This window comes from Scylla paramamosain, chromosome 33, assembly GCF_035594125.1.
Source record: "Scylla paramamosain isolate STU-SP2022 chromosome 33, ASM3559412v1, whole genome shotgun sequence".
In the NCBI taxonomy this organism is placed as follows: domain Eukaryota; kingdom Metazoa; phylum Arthropoda; class Malacostraca; order Decapoda; family Portunidae; genus Scylla; species Scylla paramamosain.
This window is the reverse complement of record NC_087183.1, coordinates 15,914,868-15,935,633: the sequence shown is the minus strand read 5'-3', so window position 1 is coordinate 15,935,633 and position 20,766 is coordinate 15,914,868. Positions and strand designations below refer to the sequence as shown.

At 47.3% G+C, this 20,766-nt stretch overlaps 1 protein-coding gene across 4 annotated transcripts in view; it reads left to right on the top strand.

The window, feature by feature from the left end:
- Nucleotides 1-20,766, top strand: part of LOC135089795 (titin-like) — a 31,394-nt gene that overhangs the window by 10,396 nt on the left and 232 nt on the right. Inside the window, exons 3-15 of one of the 4 annotated variants that reach the window (XM_063985836.1) lie at nucleotides 407-526; nucleotides 2,350-2,751; nucleotides 3,321-4,067; nucleotides 4,903-6,591; nucleotides 7,005-7,325; nucleotides 8,460-8,605; nucleotides 9,047-9,368; nucleotides 9,728-9,900; nucleotides 13,220-13,411; nucleotides 17,341-17,517; nucleotides 18,261-18,347; nucleotides 18,733-18,938; nucleotides 19,047-20,766. The exon at nucleotides 19,047-20,766 is cut by the window's right edge and continues 232 nt beyond it. In XM_063985836.1, coding sequence (XP_063841906.1) covers nucleotides 407-526; nucleotides 2,350-2,751; nucleotides 3,321-4,067; nucleotides 4,903-6,591; nucleotides 7,005-7,325; nucleotides 8,460-8,605; nucleotides 9,047-9,368; nucleotides 9,728-9,900; nucleotides 13,220-13,411; nucleotides 17,341-17,517; nucleotides 18,261-18,347; nucleotides 18,733-18,938; nucleotides 19,047-19,287 — 4,823 coding nt within the window. In that variant the 3' untranslated portion in view covers nucleotides 19,288-20,766. The remainder of the gene's footprint in view (nucleotides 1-406; nucleotides 527-2,349; nucleotides 2,752-3,320; nucleotides 4,068-4,902; nucleotides 6,592-7,004; nucleotides 7,326-8,459; nucleotides 8,606-9,046; nucleotides 9,369-9,727; nucleotides 9,901-13,219; nucleotides 13,412-17,340; nucleotides 17,518-18,260; nucleotides 18,348-18,732; nucleotides 18,939-19,046) is intronic. The other 3 variants (XM_063985838.1, XM_063985837.1, XM_063985839.1) reach the window with 3 other exon arrangements.

Below are 20,766 nucleotides of genomic sequence, written 5' to 3'. Positions count from 1 at the left end.
TCGCCTTCTACAGGAAAAAAAGAAAAAGCAGAGATAATGACAAAAATAAAACCTCCTTTACCATTCCACATCCTGGCAGCCACTATCTATTACCTAAAAGCCGCTCCGCACCACTAGCACCTCCTTCTTCTTCGCCTTCTACAGGAAAAAAATGAAAGAAAAACAGAGATAATGACAAAAAATAAAACTTACTATTCCACATTCTAGCAGCCAGTATCCATTACCTAAAAGCCGCACCACTAGAACCTCCTTTTTCTTCGCCTTCTGCAGGAAAAAAAAAAAAAAAGGAAAGGAAGAAAGACAAGAATGAAAAAAAAAAAATTCTTGATCACTCCCTGTCTTAGCAAACTTTTCTTATTGCTGTGACAAACCGCATCGCTAACACATTCTTCTTCGCCTTCTGCAGGAGAGAACCCGTCCTACAGAGAATGTCAGCCTCACATCGACGCCACCATCAGGAACCTGGCGGCCAAGGCGATAGTGGCCGGGGAGACGCCCTCTGAGGACATCAAACCTGAAGACTATGGTAGGGGAACACCTCGATCTTGTTAGCTTCGGTTAGGTTAGGTTACGTTAGGTTAGGTTACGTTAGGTTAGGTTAGGTTTATTAAGATTGGTTAGGTTAGGTTTGTTTGCTAGTTAGTTACGTTAGGTTAGGTTAGGTTAGGATAGTGTGTTAATTAGGTTAGGTTAGGATAGGTTAGGTTAGGATAGTCTGTTAATTAGGTTAGGTTAATTAGGTTAGGATAGGTTAGGTTAGTTTGGTTAGTTACGTTATAAAAGGTTAGACTACGTTAAGTTAAGTTAGGTTAGGTTAGGTTAGGTTAGGATAGTGTGTTAATTAGGTTAGGTTAGGATAGGTTAGGTTAGGATAGCCTGTTAATTAGGTTAGGTTAATTAGGTTAGGATAGGTTAGGTTAGGATAGGTTAGGTTAGTTTGGTTAGTTACGTTATAAAAGGTTAGACTACGTTAAGTTAGGTTTGCTAGCTAGTTATGTTAGGTCAGGTTAGGTTAGGTTAGGTTAGGTTAGGTTAGTTATGTTAGGTCAGTTAAGTTAGGTTAGGTTAGGTTAGGTTAGGTTAGTTATGTTAGGTCAGTTAAGTTTGCCTTTTGTAGCACAATCTAAGAAACCACCACCACCACCACCACCACCACCACCACCACCACCACAACCACCAATGCATTCGCCTACCACCATCTCACTTCCTCTCCGCCACCACCACCACCACCACCACCACCACCACCTTGCCTCGTCCTCAAATGACCTTCAGAAGTGTGCCAACATTCCCCTCCTGACTACCACGAATAATATACACCCACCACCACCACCACCACCTCTCTAGCTGCCTCTACTGCTACTACTACTACTTTCACTACTACAACTAACACAACAACCTTCCTAACACCACGTAAACAACCCTAGCACCCAATCACCCTAACACTTCCTTATTTTAACATGCATTCTCTATTGTCTTCCATCAACCCACCTGCCAATTCAAGTTTCCTCACCACATCCGTAACTTTTAACTCATAACTTCTTAAACTAAACTCGTAACTTTTAACATATTAAGCTCGAAACACTAACATACTGCATTAAGCTTCAATTGATTTATCTATACTTTTGTTATCATTTTTTTAACATATCAATAAGCGTAAGAAGTGTGACCCGTATGTCGACAAGATAGAAATTAGGCTCCAGCACGGTGATGGACGAGAGATGTTTTCCCTCCGCGTCGCAAAGTAGTTCCCAAAAACTTTCCTTAATAACAACACACACGTACACACACGCATGTATTTCAACTATAGTGATGTTAAAGGACGTATGTGTGTGTCTGTGTGTGTGTGTGTGTGTGTGTGTGTGTGTGTGTAGCCCTCCATTCCGCCCACACACGCCCACACACGCTCTGCTGAGTCTGTCTATAGCCACCTCACACCTACTGGCATCTCTCTCTCTCTCTCTCTCTCTCTCTCTCTCTCTCTCTCTCTCTCTCTCTCTTGCCACCCACCTTCCCACGTTAAGTCCCCGTAAAGCATAAGATATTTTTCGGGTTTAAAAAGATTTAGGGTTGTCTTAAAAACGTGAAAACTTGTGATTATCAACTTTAAGGATTTTTTTTTTGTGGTTCTGTTTTCTTATTTTCTTCTTTTCTTTCCATTTTCTTTCCCTTTCCAGATATTTTGTATAATTGTCTTTCTGTTTTTGTTCTCTTTTTCAAATCTTCCTTTTTTTTCCCAGGCATTCTGTATAATTCTCTCTCTCTCTCTCTCTCTCTCTCTCTCTCTCTCTCTCTCTCTCTCTCTCTCTCTCTCTCTCTCTCTCTCTAATGAACTAAATACCCCACACACAGCCATAGACGAACCAGAGACGCCGGTATCGGAAGAACCAGACGAACCAGAAGAGGTGGAGGAAGCAGAACCGGAACCTGCAGTGGAACCAGAGGCTGAAAAACCGGAAGAAGAACCGGAGGAAGAACCAGAAGAAGAACCGGAACCTGAAGCAGTAGAGGAAGAGGAGGAGGAGGAGGAGGAAGAGGAGGAAGAAGTAGTAGAACCAGTAGTAGAACCAGAAGAACCAGAGGAAGAGGAGGAAGCGGAACCAGAAGCACCTGCAGAACCGGAGGAAGAGGAGGAAGAGGAGGAGGAGGAGGAAGAGGAAGAAGCACCAGTAGAACCACCAGTTGAACCCGAACCAGTGAAGCCAGTCGAACCAGAGAAGCCAGCAAAGAAGGAACCGAAGAAGGCTTCCCCGAGTAAGTGCTGAGAACCATTTTGGGGCCAGGGGGTTGGGGAGTAGTGAGAAGGGTGAGTGGAGGGGAGAGGAGAGGGTGAGGGAGAGTAGAACCGGGAATAGGTGGATGAAGGGATGAAAGAAGAGGGATGGAGGAGAGAGGTGTAGAAGTAGTAATAGTAGTAGTAGTAGTAGTAGTAATGTTAATATAGTAGCAATAGTAATAGCAGTAATGTTGTTAATATAATAGTAGTAGTAGTAGTAGTAGTAGTAGTAGTAGCAGTAGTAGTAGTAGTACCAGTAATAGTAACAACAGCAGCAGTAGTAGTAGTAACAACAACACCAGTAGCAACAACAGCAATAACAACAGTAGAATTAGTATACTACCACCACCACCACCCCCACCACCCCCACCACCACCACCACCCCAGGTTAGTTAGGCCAGGTAAGGTACATAGCAGGGACTTTACACTCCTTTCTCTCAGCCAGCCGCGCCTCAGTCTTAGTAGTGTAAACAAGACGCGCCGTGACGTGTAAACAGAGAGAGAGAGAGAGAGAGACAAAGAGACAATGAGTATTTGCCTCTCCCAGAACCCGCCGCGGAGGAGGAAGAGGTAAGGAAGAGCCACGAAGAGAAGGAGGAGGTGAAAGAGAAGGTAGAGGTGAAGGAGGTGAAAGAATTAGGTAAGGAAGAGGAAGAAGATGATGATGAGGATGATGAAGAGGAAGAAGAGATAAAAGAAGCTGCGAAAGAGGAAGAGGAAGAAGAGGAGGACGATGACGAAGAAGAGGAAGAAGAAGCAGAAGCTGTAGAAGAGGAAGAGGAAGACGAGGAAGAAGAAGAGGAAGAAGGAAAGGCAGCAGCAGATGATGATGACAAGGAAGAAGAAGAAGAGGAAGAGGTAACCGAGGCCGCAAAAGAAGAGGAAGACGAAGACGAGGAGGAGGAGGAGGAGGAGGAAGAGGAAGAGGAAGAAGAAGCACCCGCACTCGCAGAAGACGACGAGGACGAAGACGAAGACGAGGAGGAGGAGGAAGAAGAGGAGGAGGAGGAAGTAACAAAGGCCACAGACGAGGACGACGAAGAGGAAGAAGAAGAGGAAGAAGAGGCTCCGGCTGTTGAAGAAGAGGACGATGAAGACGAAGGCGAAGAAGAAGAAGAAGAAGAAGAAGACGAAGCACCGGCAGTCGCAGAAGAAGAAGAAGAAGACGAGGAGGACGAGGAGGAAGATGAAGAAGAGGTAACAGAAGCCGCACATGAGGACGAAGAAGACGAGGAAGATGAAGAAGAAGAAGAAGAAGAAGAAGAGGAAGAAGAAGAAGAAGAAGAACCCCAGAGTAAGACATTCTTCCTCCCCCTTCAAAAAAAAAAAACTCATTTTCATCCCTTTAATCAAAATATTTCTGCCATCCCCACCCCCCCACCACCTCCCCGCACTCTCCCTCCCTCCATCTCTCTCCCCTTAACCCTGAAATGTGACCCCGTGTCCCTCATTACTTCCCAGGGTCACGCCTCCCACCCTCTCGCACGCCGCCCCTGGAGACCCTGAAGGTGGAAAAAAAAAAATAAATAAATAAATAAAAAAATAAATAAAAAATAAAAACTCCACTTTTTCTCGTTATCGTCTACAGTAGATTTGAATTAGATCTTCATTTCGTGTCAATTTTGTAAGCGCAACCATGTTTTTCTCTTCCCTTTTTTTTTTTTCTTCTCTTCTTTCAGTTGCTGCAAAACACACGTGACCTCGATGACCTTGTTTTGATCATGTTATGTTAGGTTATGTTATGCTAGACCCGCCTGCTGCCTGCTGCCCTTTGTGTGTGTGTGTGTGTGTGTGTGTGTGTGTGTGTGTGTGTGTGTGTGTGTAAGAGAGAGAGAGAGAGAGAGAGAGAGAGAGAGAGAGAGAGAGAGAGAGAGAGAGAGAGAGAGAGAGAGAGAGAGAGAGAGAGAGAGAGAGAGAGAGAGAGAGAGAGAGAGAGAGAGAGAGAGAGAGAGAGAGAGAGAGAGAGAGAGAGAGAGAGATACAGAGATACAGAGAGACAGAAACACACACACACACACACACACACACACACACACACACACACACACACACACACACACACACACACACACACACACACACACACACACACACACACGCTATTCCTCACTCCTTCTCTCCCTCAACAGAACCCGCAGCGAAAGAGGAGACGAAGCCCACGCCCAAGCCCACGGCCACGCCCACACCAGCGCCCGTACAGAACATTGGCATCTTCAACAAATTCATCAAGCTTATCTTCGGCCTGCCAAAGGAGGAGCGCGACGCCAAGTGGTCCCAGCCATGGCAGACACACCCGGAGCACCAGAAGAAACCCGCCGCGGTTGAGGAGGAGGAGGAGAAGAAGGTGTACGGGGCGATGGGCGGACCTATTGACAAGCTGGTGCGGCTGATCTTCCCCGTGAAGGAGGTGAAGGAGAGGGATCCTAAGTGGGCGCAGCCGTGGCAGACACACCCTGAGTTCGCAAACAAGAAGGAAGAACCGAAGGAGAAGAAGTCCGAGAAAGAGGAGAAGGTGGTGTACGGCGCAATGGGCGGTCCTATTGATAAACTAGTAAGGCTGATCTTCCCCGTGAAGGAGACGAAGGAGAGGGACCCCAAGTGGGCGCAGCCGTGGCAGACACACCCAGAATTCGCCAACAAGAAAGAAGACCAGAAGGGGAAGCCAGTAGAGGAGGAGAAGAAGGTGTACGGGGCGATGGGAGGACCTATTGACAAGTTGGTGCGCCTGATCTTCCCCGTGCAGGAGGTGAAGGAGAAAGACCCCAAGTGGGCGCAGCCGTGGCAGACACACCCTGAGTTCGCCAGCAAGAAGGAGGACCAGAAGGAGAAGAAGCCCGAAAAGGAAGAGAAGGTGGTGTACGGCGCAATGGGCGGTCCTATTGATAAACTAGTAAGGCTGATCTTCCCCGTGCAGGAGGCGAAGGAGAGGGACCCCAAGTGGGCGCAGCCGTGGCAGACACACCCAGAATTCGCCAACAAGAAAGAAGACCAGAAGGGGAAGCCAGTAGAGGAGGAGAAGAAGGTGTACGGGGCGATGGGAGGACCTATTGACAAGCTGGTGCGCCTGATCTTCCCCGTGCAGGAAGTGAAGGAGAAAGACCCCAAGTGGGCGCAGCCGTGGCAGACACACCCTGAGTTCGCCAGCAAGAAGGAGGAGGAGAAGAAGCCCAAGAAGGATGAGAAGGTGGTGCACGGGGACACTGGCGGACCTCTGGACAAACTGGTGAAGCTTATCTTTAACACCGTAAAGGAAGGCACCCCGCGTGACCCCAAGTGGGCCCAGCCTTGGCAGACACACAAGGAGCACCAGAAGCCCACACCACCACCCAAAGCCGAGCCTGCTGCCAAGCCTGCACCTAAGCCTGCTCCAGCACCTAAAGCCGAGCCGGAACCCAAGCCCAAACCTGCCGAGCCTGCCCCGGCACCCAAGGCCGAGCCAGAACCCAAGCCAAAGCCTGCACCTAAGCCAGTGAAGGAAGAACCTGCACCCAAGCCAGTGAAGAAGGAACCTGCTCCCAAGCCTGCACCTAAGCCAGTGAAGGAGGAACCCAAGCCTGCACCTAAGCCAGTGAAGGAGGAACCAGCACCTAAGCCCGCACCTAAGCCAGAGAAGGAAGAACCCAAGCCTGAACCCAAGCCTGCACCTAAGCCAGTGAAGGAGGAACCAGCACCTAAGCCCGCTCCTAAGCCAGTGAAGGAAGAACCAAAGCCTGAACCTAAACCTGTCAAGGAGGAGGCTGCCCCCAAGCCAGTTGAAGCCCCCAAGCCTGTTAAGCCTGAGGAACCCAAGCCTGTCAAGCCTACGTTTCCAGCTGAAGGTTCGTGTAAGACTTGTGCGTGTGCGTGTGTGCGTGGCTTGCTTATATACACACACACACACACACACACACACACACATACATACACACACACACACACACACACACACACACACACACACACACACACACACACACTTCCCTTCAGTATAAACCCTCTTGATTCAGGGAAAAAAAAAGGAAATAACGGGAAAAAATGGGGAAAACTTTCACAACAACAACAAACACTTCAAAGTTGGTACCTAAAAAAAAACTTCCTTAAAATAACTTCCCTAAAACAACAATGACTTGGGACTTGCATTGTTGGTTTTAAAGTTTTCAACCCTTTATCTCATACCCTTTAAATTCAGGGACAGGTGAGAAAGGTGTGGCTTTTTTCCTTCCCTTACCCGTAACCCTTCCCCTTAATTAAGGTGACGAGGGACAGGATGAAGATGGTGGCGATGGTGATGACGATGCAGGTGATGATGGAGAAGAGGAAAGCGTTGGTGAAGATGACGGTGGTGACACAGATGATGAGGGTGACGAAAATGATGAGGGTGATGATGATGATGATGAAGAGAAACAAGCGGATGAGAAACAAGAGAAGAAGGGAAAGAAGAGACAAAAACGAGACGGGAAAGGCAAAAAGAAGAAGGGAAAGAAGAAAGGAAGAAAGGAAGACGAGGAAAATGAGCGGAAACTTATCAGAAAGGAGAAGAAGGGAAGAGGAGGAGGGAAAAGCGAGACTGGAGGTGTGAGGAGAAAACCAGTATTTGTCCTCATCATCTCATTATCTCGTGAACCAAGATTTTTTTTCACTCATCTCATCCTTGTCATCATCATTAATATTTGTGCCTTCCTATCTTTACCTATCATTATCCTAACTAATACTCCTGTGTGTTTCTTGAGATAGCATTGCCTAGTTTAGATATAGAAGTGGTGTGTTTTAAGTTTGTTTGGTTTTTAAAAAGTGCATTGTGCTATTGATAATCTTAAGTGTTCTCTTTTTTTTTTTTAAGGAAATGCTAACTTTATTGTTGGCTCTTAATTTATAAACTAATTGTAAACTTTATGTATATATTTTTTTTATTTATTTCATTATATACACACACCTGTTATTTTCTACATTCGATTAATTAATTTCGAAAACCTTGCCTCTTAACTCACAAACAACTTATAAACTTCACTTATTATGTATTATTATTATTACTTTTTTTCATACATTTACACATCTCTTGTTTTCTATATTCATTCGATTAATAAGGGAAAAATGTGCCGCTTTAGTGCAGCTTTTTCCCTTCGTCTTTCTTTCCTCGGCCAGACTGCCTTCCGGTGCCGTGTTTTCATCTCACCCTCGCATTTTGAAGCCCAATGTTTGTCATGATTAATTTTGCATTCCTCCTTGGCTTCCTTCCCTTCTTGAACACCAGAGAGAGAGAGAGAGAGAGAGAGAGAGAGAGAGAGAGAGAGAGAGAGAGAGAGAGAGAGAGAGAGAGAGAGAGAGAGAGAGAGAGAGAGAGAGAGAGAGAGAGAGAGAGAGAGAGAGAGAGAGAGAGAGAGAGAGAGAGAGAGAGAGAGAGAGAGAGAGAGAGAGAGAGAGAGAGAGAGAGAGAGAGAGAGAGAAATACACATGTTCAAGTAAGTGAAACATGGCACAACGCCACCGTAGACTTTTAAATAAACTCGTCTTTCACCACCACCACCACCACTACCACCACCACCGCTTCCCCTTCACTCTTGCCTAGCTAACTGACATTCCTTACCCTTTCCAATCCCTCCAGACAAACTAAGAGACAGGATAGTAAAGTCAAAGGCTCTGAAGGCTCTCCCACCACCAACTCACCAGTGACCCTTGCCTTGGCTTACCCACGTGTTCCCTCCGTCAGGTCCAGCTCCAGCTCCTGCCGCGCCCCCAGCTGCTAGCCCCCCACCACCTGATGTCCCCAAAGCCGCCGGGAAGCAGGTACTGGAGCAGGAGGCACCGAAGGCCGCACCCGCTCCTGCGCCGCCTGCACCAAAGGAGGAAGAGCCGGTAAGGATGTGTAGAATAGAATGCATGGGAATTTATTGCTTAAGTTAGGTTCTTAGCAGACTTGAGGAGGAGGAGGAGGAGGAATACAAAGGAAAACAAACAGAAGCAAGAGACTTTGTCGTTCCTACTAGGTTGTTTAATGATGAAGAAAATAAAAGTTAAACAGGATAGTAGTAGCAGTAACAGTAGTAGTAGTAGTAGTAGTACCTAATGGTAGTAGGAGGAGGACAAAGAGGAGGAGGAGGAGGAGGAGGACGAGGAGGAGGAGGAGGAGAGATATGCATATATGTATATTAGTTCGTGGGCACAATCATCACTACCATCACCACCATCCCCGACACACAAGGGCCATCTTTTCACTCCACGCTACCTACCAAACCAAACCACCCTAGAGGCACCTCACGCCTAACCTTAACTGTCCTTTGTCACTGTCTCCTTCAGATAATTGTGAAGGCTTCTGGTCTGCGCTCACGTGACCGCCTGGAGGCTATCCTTGGACTAGACGAGGTGTCCAAGGACGTGGCCTCTCGCGTCAACCCCATCGCTGACGTGACCCTGAAGGAACTGAAGAAGGTCTATGAAACGACCATCGTGCCCCTGGAGACCCTGTATAAGTACCAGGACATCTCCAACAGACACGTATCTGACGCAGAGCTCTTCGGCACGCCCCTCGTCCTGCTGCTGGGGCCTTACTCCACCGGCAAGTCCTCCTTCATCAACTACCTTCTGGGAATTGAGCACACCAGGCGAGCCCTCAAGACAGGTGGGTGACGGAGGCGCTGAAGAAGGATCGTAATAGGAGTTTTCTTTTTTTTTTCTCTCTTACGGCGTTGATAATTCGGAATAGACGAAAAATGGGAAGATTTGAATGCGGTACAAGAGTTGATGTAGAAGAAATGTAGAGAGAGAGAGTGCTTTTAAGAGTCTTAAGTAGAATTTACAGGGATTTTCAAGGATGTTTTCACGATTCCAGCGACAATATAACAAACACTGCACCACTAAAGAAAAACACAACAAAACCTGACAAACCATCCCTATAACGTGTGAGAAAGAGTCCTTGTAGAGCGGGACGACTAAGCAAGACCCTTAGTGCCTACAGTCTTGCCTCTCTCCATCCCACAGGCGCGCCCCCCAGCCAGGGTGTGTTCCGCGTGGTTCAGTATGGGGAGAGGGATGCGGACCTCGACGGTACAGCTCTGAGCGCCCATTGGTCCTTCAAGTCCCTTCAGAAATTTGGCCAAAACTTCGTGGACCAGATGCAAGGAAGGAGTCTGCGTGAACCTCTGCTGAAGAAGGTAAGTTTATGGTGTTTTTTTTTCTTGAGTCTTATTATTGTTATTGTTATTTATTTTTTTTAACTTTTTCTGTCTCATGTTAATTAAGTGGTGTTATGAAATGATTTTGCTGTGTTCACTCTCGTTAATTTTGTTGCATCTGATTATTAAAATGTTTTGGTGGTGCTGTTGTTGTTGTTGTTGTTGTTGTTATTATTAATGTTGTTGTTGTTGTTGTTGTTGGTGTTAATCCTATTGTTTTTGAAGTTTGTTTCTGTGTGTGTGTGTGTGTGTGTGTGTGTGTGTGTGTGTGTGTGTGTGTGTGTGTGTGTGTGTGTGTGTGTGTGTGTGTGTGTGTGTGTGTGTGTGTGTGTGTGTGTGTGTGTGTGTGTGTGTGTATTTTATCTATGTATACCTTTACTCATATATACTCATCTGTACGTATGTATGAATGTATGTATGTATGTATGTATGTATGTATGTTATTATAACTTTGTATATCTATGAATATGTATGTACGTGTGTGTGTGTGTGTGTGTGTGTGTGTGTGTGTGTGTGTGTGTGTGTGTGTGTGTGTGTGTGTGTGTGTACCTTGTATGGAAGTGTATGTACGCGTGTGGGAGAAAGGGAGGAACGTGTGAGGGCGCGCGCGCGCGCGCGCGTGTGTGTGTGTGTGTGTGTGTGTGTGTGTGTGTGTGTGTGTGTGTGTGTGTGTGTGTGTGTGTGTGTGTGTGTGTGTGTGTGCATGCATGTATGTGAGATGTTTCTGTATGTGAGTGTATGTGTGTATGTGGTGAGAGGGAGACGGGCGTGTCTGTGTGTGTGTATATATGAATGAATTTATGTACGTGTGGGCGTGTATGAATGAATAACAGAACTCATGCACCCACTGGAGCATGTATGGAGCCAAAGACATGTATGCGAATGAATGAATGAATGTTTAGCGTCATTTGTGTATGAAGGAGCATGTTTATGTATGCCAATATGAGAGTGTCGACGCTACTGGAGAGAAGAATTACTCGCCAAAAAGCCCTCAGTCGCCCATTCGCCCAGTCCAGACCCTCCCTCCTAACCCAGCATGCCGGGGACTAATACTACCACCACCCGGCGCGGCGAAGACCCTGCAAGGTGTCCGAGGCGCGCATACCTAATCGGTTTCTGAGGAAGGTGAAATAACAAACTTCTCCAGTAGCCTGTTAGGTATGTGGGTCTCGTCTCCTCTCCCTCCACCACCACCACCACCACCACCACCACTACAACTACCACTACTACTGTTACTGCCATTACTGCTATTACTGCTACTACCTCCACCACTCGCACCCCTGGCCAGGCTACACCATTACTACTGTTATTGTTACTGTTACTATCTATGCTATTGTTGTTATTGTCATTCATAAATATCAATACAGTTTTCACCGGTTACTCGTGTTACAACAACAACAACAACAACAACAACAACAACTACAACTACTACTACTGCTACTCTTACTACTACTACTACTACTACTACTACTACTATTACTACTACTACTACTCTCCCAGCCGTTATGATCCCCAGTGATTGCGGTTCCCAAAGGTGACTACTACTACTACTACTACTACTACTGCTACTGCTACTGCTACTACTACTACTACTGCTACTACTACTACTACTACTACTAGGGAATGTTCATTTTCTCATGTTCTCCCTTCCTCTCCCATCCCTTCCCCCTCACCTCCTTTTCCCCCTCCCCCCTCCCTCTCTCTCTCTCTCTCTCTCTCTCTCTCTCTCTCTCTCTCTCTCTCTCTCTCTCTCTCTCTCTCTCTCTCTCTCTCTCTCTCTCTCTCTCCCATTACTTCTTCCAGCTCTCCAGACACTGCCTAAATCTATTCCTCTCTCCTTCTTATCTACTCCCTCCTTCCCTCCCTCCCTCCCTCTCTCCCTTCTTCCAGACCTTCCAGCCCGTCACCTCGTCTCCCTGCAGCCCGCCTCTTCAGCCCAACCAAGCGGAGTCTAATCTATTTCCGTTTATTTATTTATCTATCAATATAAACGACCTCCATTAAACTCCTCCTCCTCCTCCTCCTCCTCCTCCTCCTCCTTTTCTCTTCTCTCCCTCCTTCGCTATAAAAATAAGTTACGATAAGTGTAATAATTATAAGTGTATATTTATCGGTTCTTCTTGTCTTTTCTCTTCTTTGTCTCTTCTTCTTCTTCTTCTTCTTCTTCTTCTTCTTCTTCTTCTTCTTCTTCTTCTTCTTCTTCTTCTTCTTCTTCTTCTTCTTCTTCTTCTTTCATTCAAGTTTTTCAATTACCTTTCACTTCTCTCCTACTCCTTTTCTCTCCCAATTCTTCTTCTCTTCCTTCCGTTTCCTTCCTCTTCCTTTCCTTGTCCTCCTTCCTCTCCCTTTATTCACCTTTTCACTTACCTCTCACTTCTCTCCCATTCCTCTCCTACCTTCCTCCCCTTTTCCTCCTCTACTTTTCTTCTTCCCCCTCTCTCTCTCTCTCTCTCTCTCTATTACTCTTCTTCCCCAAGTCTCCCTCTCTTTACATTCGTTCTCCGCAACAAACAAACAAACAAACAAACAAACAAACAAGCAGGTATTAACACAGCTGAACTAATGAGGTATCCAGGTGAGGTGCTGACCCTGTACTGCGTGAGTTTGGCTAATTAACCGAATAACACAGGTAAAGGGAAGGTAGGATAACAAGTGGTGGTGTTCCATTATGCCCGGATTACAATGCTAAGCCACGTATAGCACGATATATGTATGAATATGTATGTTTTTAAGCCTTTTAATGCCGCCTCTTTACTGGTCTCTCTCTCTCTCTGTCTCTCTCTCTCTGTCTCTCTCTCTCTCTCTCTCTCTCTCTCTCTCTCTCTCTCTCTCTCTCTCTCTCTCTCTCTCTCTCTCTCTCTCTCTCTCTCTCTCTCTCTCTCTCTCAAGCTTCCACTCCCTTAGGCAAGACATCTCTCCCTTTTCTTCCCCTCTATCTTCTCCCTTCCTTCTCTCTACCCTCTCCCTTCCTTCCCTTCCTTTCCCTTTTACCCTCAAGTCCAATACTCGCTTCGCTTCACATCCTTAAAACTATAAATTTCCCTTCATAAACACCTTAAAATACCTCAAAAACATTAAAACACCCAAATACACCCTAAAAAATCACTTCAAATTAATCTAAAACAGTCCAGAACACCCCGAACACACAACAGAACACCATAAAACAACCACAAATACCCAAAATATCCCAAAAACACAAAAAAAGCACCCTAAAAAACAGCCAGACACCCCAAACACACCCCTTTATACCCAAGAAGCACTCAAGGCCCGATCACCAGGTACACACGTCCTCCCACAGGTGACCTTTGTGGAGGCGCCCGGAATACTGGAGATGCGGAGGCCCGGTGAGCGCATCTACCCCCTGAATGACGTGCTGCAGTGGTTCATTGACCGCGCCGACCTCATCTTGGTCATGTTCGATTACACCAAACTAGACGCCGGCTACGAGATGGAGGCTGTGCTGGACCAACTGAAGGGACGCGAGGCTCAGGTGAGAAGGGTGTGGTGGGCGTGGCGGTGGTGGTTAGGTTATACTAGCGTGAAAAAGGCGAGGGAAACGGACAGTATTTCAGAAAAGAGTTAGGTTGGGAGGGTGTGGTGGTGGTGGTGGTGGTGGGGGGTTGTGATGAAGAAAAACGAGGTAAACAGATAGGTCAGAGTCAGGCAAGTATTCCCCATCCCATCCCCCTCAAAAAAAAAAAAAAAAAGAAAAAGAAAAGAGAAAAAAAAAATAGCTAAGTTGGGAGGGTGCGGTCGTGATGGTTGCTTTACGATGAAGAAAGGAGAGGCAAACAGATATAGTATTCTGAAGCAGGTAGGTTCAGGTAAGGAATCTGTGGGTGTTGTGGTATAAGAGAATGTAAAATAGACGAGGAAAATAACAAAAACTTCAAGGAAAACAGAAACAAACAATGAGGAAACAACGGAAAGTAGAAGCAAAACACACACACAAAAATAAATAAAATAAATAAATAAATAAATAAATAAAAATAGATAAATAGAAATAAATAAATAAAGCAACACAAATTATACAGTTAAGTTCAGGTAAGGAGTTTGGGGCTGATTGTGATGTAAGAGAATATAAATGGACGAGGAAAATAACGAAATTTATAAGAAAAAAAAATAACTAGACAAGAAAACAGTGAAAAAAACACGTGAAAACAACAAATAAGGCCTAAAACACTTAATACGTGATGTTTTTCTGTGTTTTCTTGTAATTTTCTCGTGTGGTTTGGCGTTTTATGAGTTTTTTTTTTTTTTACTATATTTTTGATGTTTTCTATATATACTGGTTTATATTCATCAGGAATACAATGACATAATTAAAGTCGTAAGAAGCTATTAGATCTACACGCAGCGGTCACTGAGTAAAACTGCCTTGCTTTTTAAACCCACTGTTCTTTCATCAAGGACACGAAAACGTCAGAAACAAACATAAAATAGAAACAGATCAATAAATAAAGGGGAGCTGCAAGAAGCCATCAGGCCTACACGTGGCAGTCCCTGTATAAACCGTGCAAACATATTTCCACCCAGCCTTTTTCATCCCCATCCATAAATTTGTCTAATCCTCTTTCAAAGCTCCCTAATGACTCGGCACTAACAACCTGATACCTGAGCCTGTTCTGTTCATCCACCACTCCATTTGAGAACTAATTCCTTCCCGTCTCTTTTACAATCTAACTTTACCAATAGAAAAACGTTTGAAAGAAAGGGAAGGTGCAAGACTCCGCCAGGACTACACGTGGAAGTCTCCGTATAAAACTCATTTTCTTTCACCCTCTCATCAGGAGCATCAGAAGATTAGAAAATAAAAAGAAGGACGCTAGAAAGAAAACGGGACACTGGGAGAGGAGAGAGAGAAGGGGCACTGAGAGAGAGAGAAAAAAAAACACACACACACACACACACACACACACACACACGCACACACACACACATTGGAAGAGGAAGACTAAGATCCTGAGAGGGTAAAATAAAATGTTGGAAGGGAAACACTGGGAAGGGAGAGTGGGAGAGTGGTGCTGGGAGAGGAGGGAGGAGGATGAGAGTCAATAGGATGCTGGAAAACTAAGTGAGAGGCTGTGAGAGGAAGGGGGAGACGCTGGGAGAGCAACAGATGTAGGGAGAATGAGAAACGAAGGAGAGGAGTGGAGATGACAAGAGATAAATAGGAGATAAGGAAAGAGGGAAAGAAAGGAGAGAAAGAGAAAGAGGGAGAGAGAGAGAGAGAAGGAAGAGAGGGAGAGTAAAGGAAAGAAGCAGCACCAGAGAGAATAGTGAAGTGTGAGAGGAAAGGGAGAGGTAATCTATAGAGAGAGAAAAGAAGGGAGGGAGGGAGGGAGGGAGGGAGGGAGGGAGGGAGGTAGAGAAGAAAGGAAAGAAAGAAGAGAAAGAGAGAGATCATTTGTCCCACACCTCTCTCTCTCTCTCTCTCTCTCTCTCTCTCTCTCTCTCTCTCTCTCTCTCTCTCTCTCTCTCTCTCTCTCTCTCTCTCTCTCTCTCTCTCTCTCTCTCTCTCTCTCTCTCCAATTAGTCACAACTTCTCACCTCTCAGCTCACTTTTTTCTCTCACTCATCCTAAAATTTTACTCCAAACATCCGAGTCTCTAAAACCAACTCTTCCTCCTTCTCCTTCTCCTCCTCCTCCTCCTCCTCCCCGTTCGTCTCCTCCTTCCTCATTTTTATTCCAAACATTCGGGGCTATAAATCCAATCCCTCCTCCTTCCTCCTTCCTTCCTCCCTTCTTCCCTCCTCTTCCTCCTCCTCTTCCTCCTCCTCCTCCTTTGAACTTTCTAGAGGAAAATGATTTAATCAATGACTCGCAGCATGGCTTCCGAAACAGACGTTCTTGTCTAACTAATCTGCTTGATTTCTTTTATGATGTTTTCACCATGTACGACGAAACAAAGGCAGTAGATATAGTGTATCTAGATTTTCAAAAAGCTTTTGACAAAGTTCCCCATAAGCGGCTACTAGCTAAATTGAAGTCACATGGTATAAATGGAAAACTTCTCAATTGGCTTGAAGACTGGCTGTCTGAGAGAAAACAGCGCGTTGTTTTAAATGGTAAATTTTCAAACTGGCGAGAAGTTCTAAGTGGTGTACCACAGGGATCAGTGCTCGGCCCTGTTCTTTTCCTTATTTACGTTAATGATATCGATGAGGGTCTCACCTGCAAAGTATCTAAGTTCGCTGATGATACAAAAATAATGAATAAAGTAGTCACGTCTGAGGATAAAAGAAAATTACAATCTGATCTTGACCACTTAGCCACTTGGTCAGACAAGTGGCAGATGAGCTTCAATGTAGATAAATGTAAAGTGTTGCACATTGGTAATAACAACGATCACGCTGATTACTTAATGAACGGTACCGAGCTTCTTAAGGTTAAGGAGGAAAAGGACTTGGGTGTTATAATTACCTCAGACCTCAAGTCAAGTAAACACTGCTCGGAAGTAGTTAAAACAGCAAATAAATTGGTTGGGTTTATTGGTAGGACTTTCGAATTCAAATCAGAAGGGGTAATTCTCACATTGTTTAATACACTTGTCCGACCTCTACTTGAGTATTGCGTCCAGTTCTGGTCACCCCATTACAGGAAAGATATAGACAAGCTGGAGAGAGTCCAAAGAAGAGTTACCAAGTTGATCCCACGACTGCGGAACAAGCCTTATGAGGAGCGCTTGAGGGAACTCAACTTGTTCAGTTTAGAGAAACGGCGAATGCGAGGTGACTTAATTGAATTGTTTAAGATGTGTCGGGGCTTTGATAACGTAAATGTAAACAACTATCTCATCATTGACAGTTCCAACACCACTCGAAATAATGGCTACAAGATTATAGGTAAGCGTTTCAGATCAGACGAGGCTAAGTATTATTTCTTTAATAGAATTGTAAATGTCTGGAACTCTCTCCCAGCACATATTGTCGATAGTAACACAATAGAAACTTTTAAACAAAGGTTGGACAATCACCTCGCAGCAACCCCTCATATAACGTACTTTGCGCCTACATAAAATGTTTTTTTTTTTTTAGTTAGTTAGTGTAGTGAATAGTATAATTTCTCTTTCATCCTTTCCTATCACATCTTAGCCTTTCCTCCTCCCTATACTCTCCTGTTTTTCCTTCCTTGATCTCTAGTGTCCTCCATCCTCTAACTCTTAGAATCTGTAGTGGTAGTGGTAGAATAGACACACAGACAGCCTCGTTAGGCCCAGTAGGGCTGTTGCTGTCTGTTCTTTCCTTTGTATTCCTTTGTATTCCTCCTCCTCCTAAACTAACCTCACCTCTGCCAAAACGATTTTAAAACCAAACATTTCATTATCCATACCAATATTTTTTTCCTTCCTCCTCCTCCTCCTATTCCTACTACTACTACTAATACTAAACCTCCTTCTCCTCCTCCTCCTTCTGCAGACACGAATCCTGCTAAACAAGGCTGACCAGATACCTGCGGAGGAGCTCATTAAGGTACAAGGCAGTCTCTTCTGGAACCTGAGTCCCCTCCTTGGTGTGTCCTCCCCTCCTACAGTGTACGCCGGTTCCTTCACTTCTCAACCCTACCGCTCCGGCTCCCCTGCTAAGCTGTTCCAGGTGTGTGTTCTTACCTGACTGTTGTCGAATAGTTGTTTTTGTAGGATTGAGTCAAGTTTGTGATGCTTCGTGTTTTCAGTTCGTTTTTTTTTTAATCTTTGTTTTTTTAAGTTGTGTGTGTGTGCTGGGGGCGGGAAATGCGCATGTATGTGTGTGTGTGTGTGTGTGTTTGTGAAAGTGAGCTAAAGAGAAAGAAAGGTATGTTTGTAATGTTAATGCAGTGAAGGTAATAGCAATAGAAGAGTGAGAAGTTGTGTGTATTGGGAGGCCTGGGATGAAATTGACTTAAAAAAAAAGACAGGAGAGTTTGTTCGTAGTGTTAGTAACGTAATGATAACACCAACAGAAGGATCAGAATGTTGTGTGTGTGTGTGTGTGTGTGTGTGTGTGTGTGTGTGTGTGTGTGTGTGTGTGTGTGTGTTGATGATAATGTTGATTGTGTACGTGTAAATGAGAAGGAAGGGAAGGAATAAGTAGCAAGAACGAGAGCGAGAGCGAGAGAGAGAGAGAGAGAGAGAGAGAGAGAGAGAGAGAGAGAGAGAGAGAGAGAGAGAGAGAGAGAGAGAGAGAGAGAGAGAGAGAGAGAGAGAGAGAGAGAGAGAGAGAGAGAGAGAGAGAGAGACTTAGCACTCATGAAATACAGACTAGTCATATATTTTTGATGAATAAGGATTTATATAGAATACGTTTCTCACTAATACTTCCTTATCCCCTTCCTCCTCCTCCTCCTCCTCCTCCTCCAGGCACAAGAGGAAGCTCTCCTCACCGACTTGGCCAACGCTGTCAACTCGAGAGTGGAGAACCGCATTGCCATCGCCCGCCGCCATGCCGTGAGGAGACAGATAGATAGACAGATAGATAGATAGAAAGGCAGACGACAGGCAGAGGCTTTATTGGCAATACTGTGTCTATATAATACGTGGACACACACACAGACATTCACTCACACGCCCACACCACACCCCGCCCACACATCAGGTCCATTGTTCCCCTTCCTCGCTCCCCTTCCTCTCACAAAGCCCATCACTTCCCTTCATCCACGCAAATACCACCAAATGCTCACTCATAACCCCTACACACACACACACACACACACACACACACACACACACACACACACACACACACACACACACACACACTCGTCATCACTACACGCCCATTTAGTGCCTCCACCCACACCTTCACCTGAACGCCCACGCCCTCCCACTGCAGGTACGTGTGAGGAACCACGCCCAGATGGTGGACACCTACCTGACCACCTTCTTCAAGAACAAAGGCTTCCTCACCTCCAAACACAAGCTGGCCGAGGACATCATCGAGAACCCGCACTCCTACAACATCTACGAGGGCATGAGTCTCCTCACGAACATCTCCCGATACGACCTGCCCGACCCTGAGGTGTACCGGGACTTCTTCAGGTGTGTGTGTGTGTGTGTGTGTGTGTGTGTGTGTGTGTGTGTGTGTGTGTGTGTGTGTGTGTGTGTGTGTGTGCTTCTCTCTCTCCCTAACGCCCTTCCCTCCCGCAGGGTACACAACCTGTACGACTTCCAGACGCTCAAGGCCACCTGCTCCTACTTCAAGGGTTGCCCGCTCACCAAGATCGACGAAGCCATCAGCAGTGACCTGCCGCAGCTGCTGGAGCGCTACCGCCGCCTGGTGGAGGTGGCCCTCACCGCCCCCGCTCCCAAGGCTGGCAAGGCCGCCCCCGTGCCAGCACCGCCTGTCCGGGGCAACGTGCCCGCCGCCGCTACGGCCCGCACCTCCTGAGCACCCACACTTCCCGGCGCCCAGGCGGCCCCGCCAGCCCGCGGGCCGGGGCGCCGCACCGCCACACCGCTGCCGTGTGATACGACAATGTTCATGTGAGACGCGGCTCGTCCAGCAAGCACCGCCCGCAGCAGGCGGGAGTAAGGCGGAGCCGAAGGTCACGCCCCCGCCCTACCCCCGCACCGTGCCCCGCCCGGCACACCCTACTGGAGACTGGCGCCAGCCTGACGTCACGGAGAGGACGACTCCCCTCCGAGCGGCGCCCGGCTGAGCCCCGTCCCCGCCCCCACCGCCTCCCGCACCCTGGCGCCGCCGTGACCTGCAGGTGGGGCGCGGGGCAGATGAGCAGGGCCCTGAAGCGGCCTGCCGCCCACACGCCACATGGAGACCCGAGACTCTCGCTACGCCGCACGCAGCACGCCTGCCGCTCAGGAAAGTAGCGACCCGAGCATTCCAGTCCCGCAGATGCCGCCGCCCCCGCGTCTGTGTCGGACGCGGCACCGCACGCCTCGAGGCTCCCCGCGCATCAGCCGGGGAGCGGCGGCCGCGCCCCGCTGGAGGGCGTGCCCCTAGACGTAAGCATTGTGTTAAGAGGGATGAGTTACTCTAGTCATTATCAGCAGAGCCGCGACGCCCTGAGCCTCGCCCCGCTCTGCGCCACTCTCTCACTGGAGCCGCGTCGGGCCGCCGCTGCTACCGACAAGGGCGCGGCGGCGGACCCGACACCGCCCCGCTGCCCACTGGGCGATGCGGGTGTGGATGCTCCGCGACACACGATACTCAGATTTCGACCCCGCAGTGGACGGGGCGGCAGCGGCCAACCCCATCCCCCCGCGGCCCCCGCTGCCCCGCCCGCCCCGCTGACTGACTTGTTACTAATTGTTACTATTACTATTACTAGGTAGTTGTGAAAACTTGTTTTTTGTGTGTGTGTTTAGCTCAGAAAGTGAGGGGCGCCGTGCCGCCATACCCTCACGCCCGGCACTGTGCCCACACGCCGCAGCACTATATATAGCAGCAGCAGAAGCAGAAGCAGCAGTAGCAGCAGCAGTAGATCCCCGCCTCGCCCGTGGCCCGTCCCTCGTGTCAGTAGTGTAGCCCAGACGAGGCCACCGCGGCTTGCCTCTTGCACAAGGATATATTGTTTTCCCCGCAGCCACGCGCCGGGGCCCGCCTTCCCGCCCCGCGGCGCGCCCCTCCCAGTAGTCTGCACCTGTACTTAGCTTGTTGAAAGCGGCGTGAGGGACCCGTGGACGCCCCAGAGGTCCAACACAATCTTGCTCTTCGCAGACTTGCAGCTCAACCCGACACTGCGTCACGTCTCTGTACAAACTGACACCACACACCACGCCATGCCACACCACACCATACCACACCCTTGTTGTGACTCACGCACGGCACACACACACACACACACACACACACACACACTATACACGACACGCAATCCCCTCCCCTTAAAAAATTGTTGACCTGCCA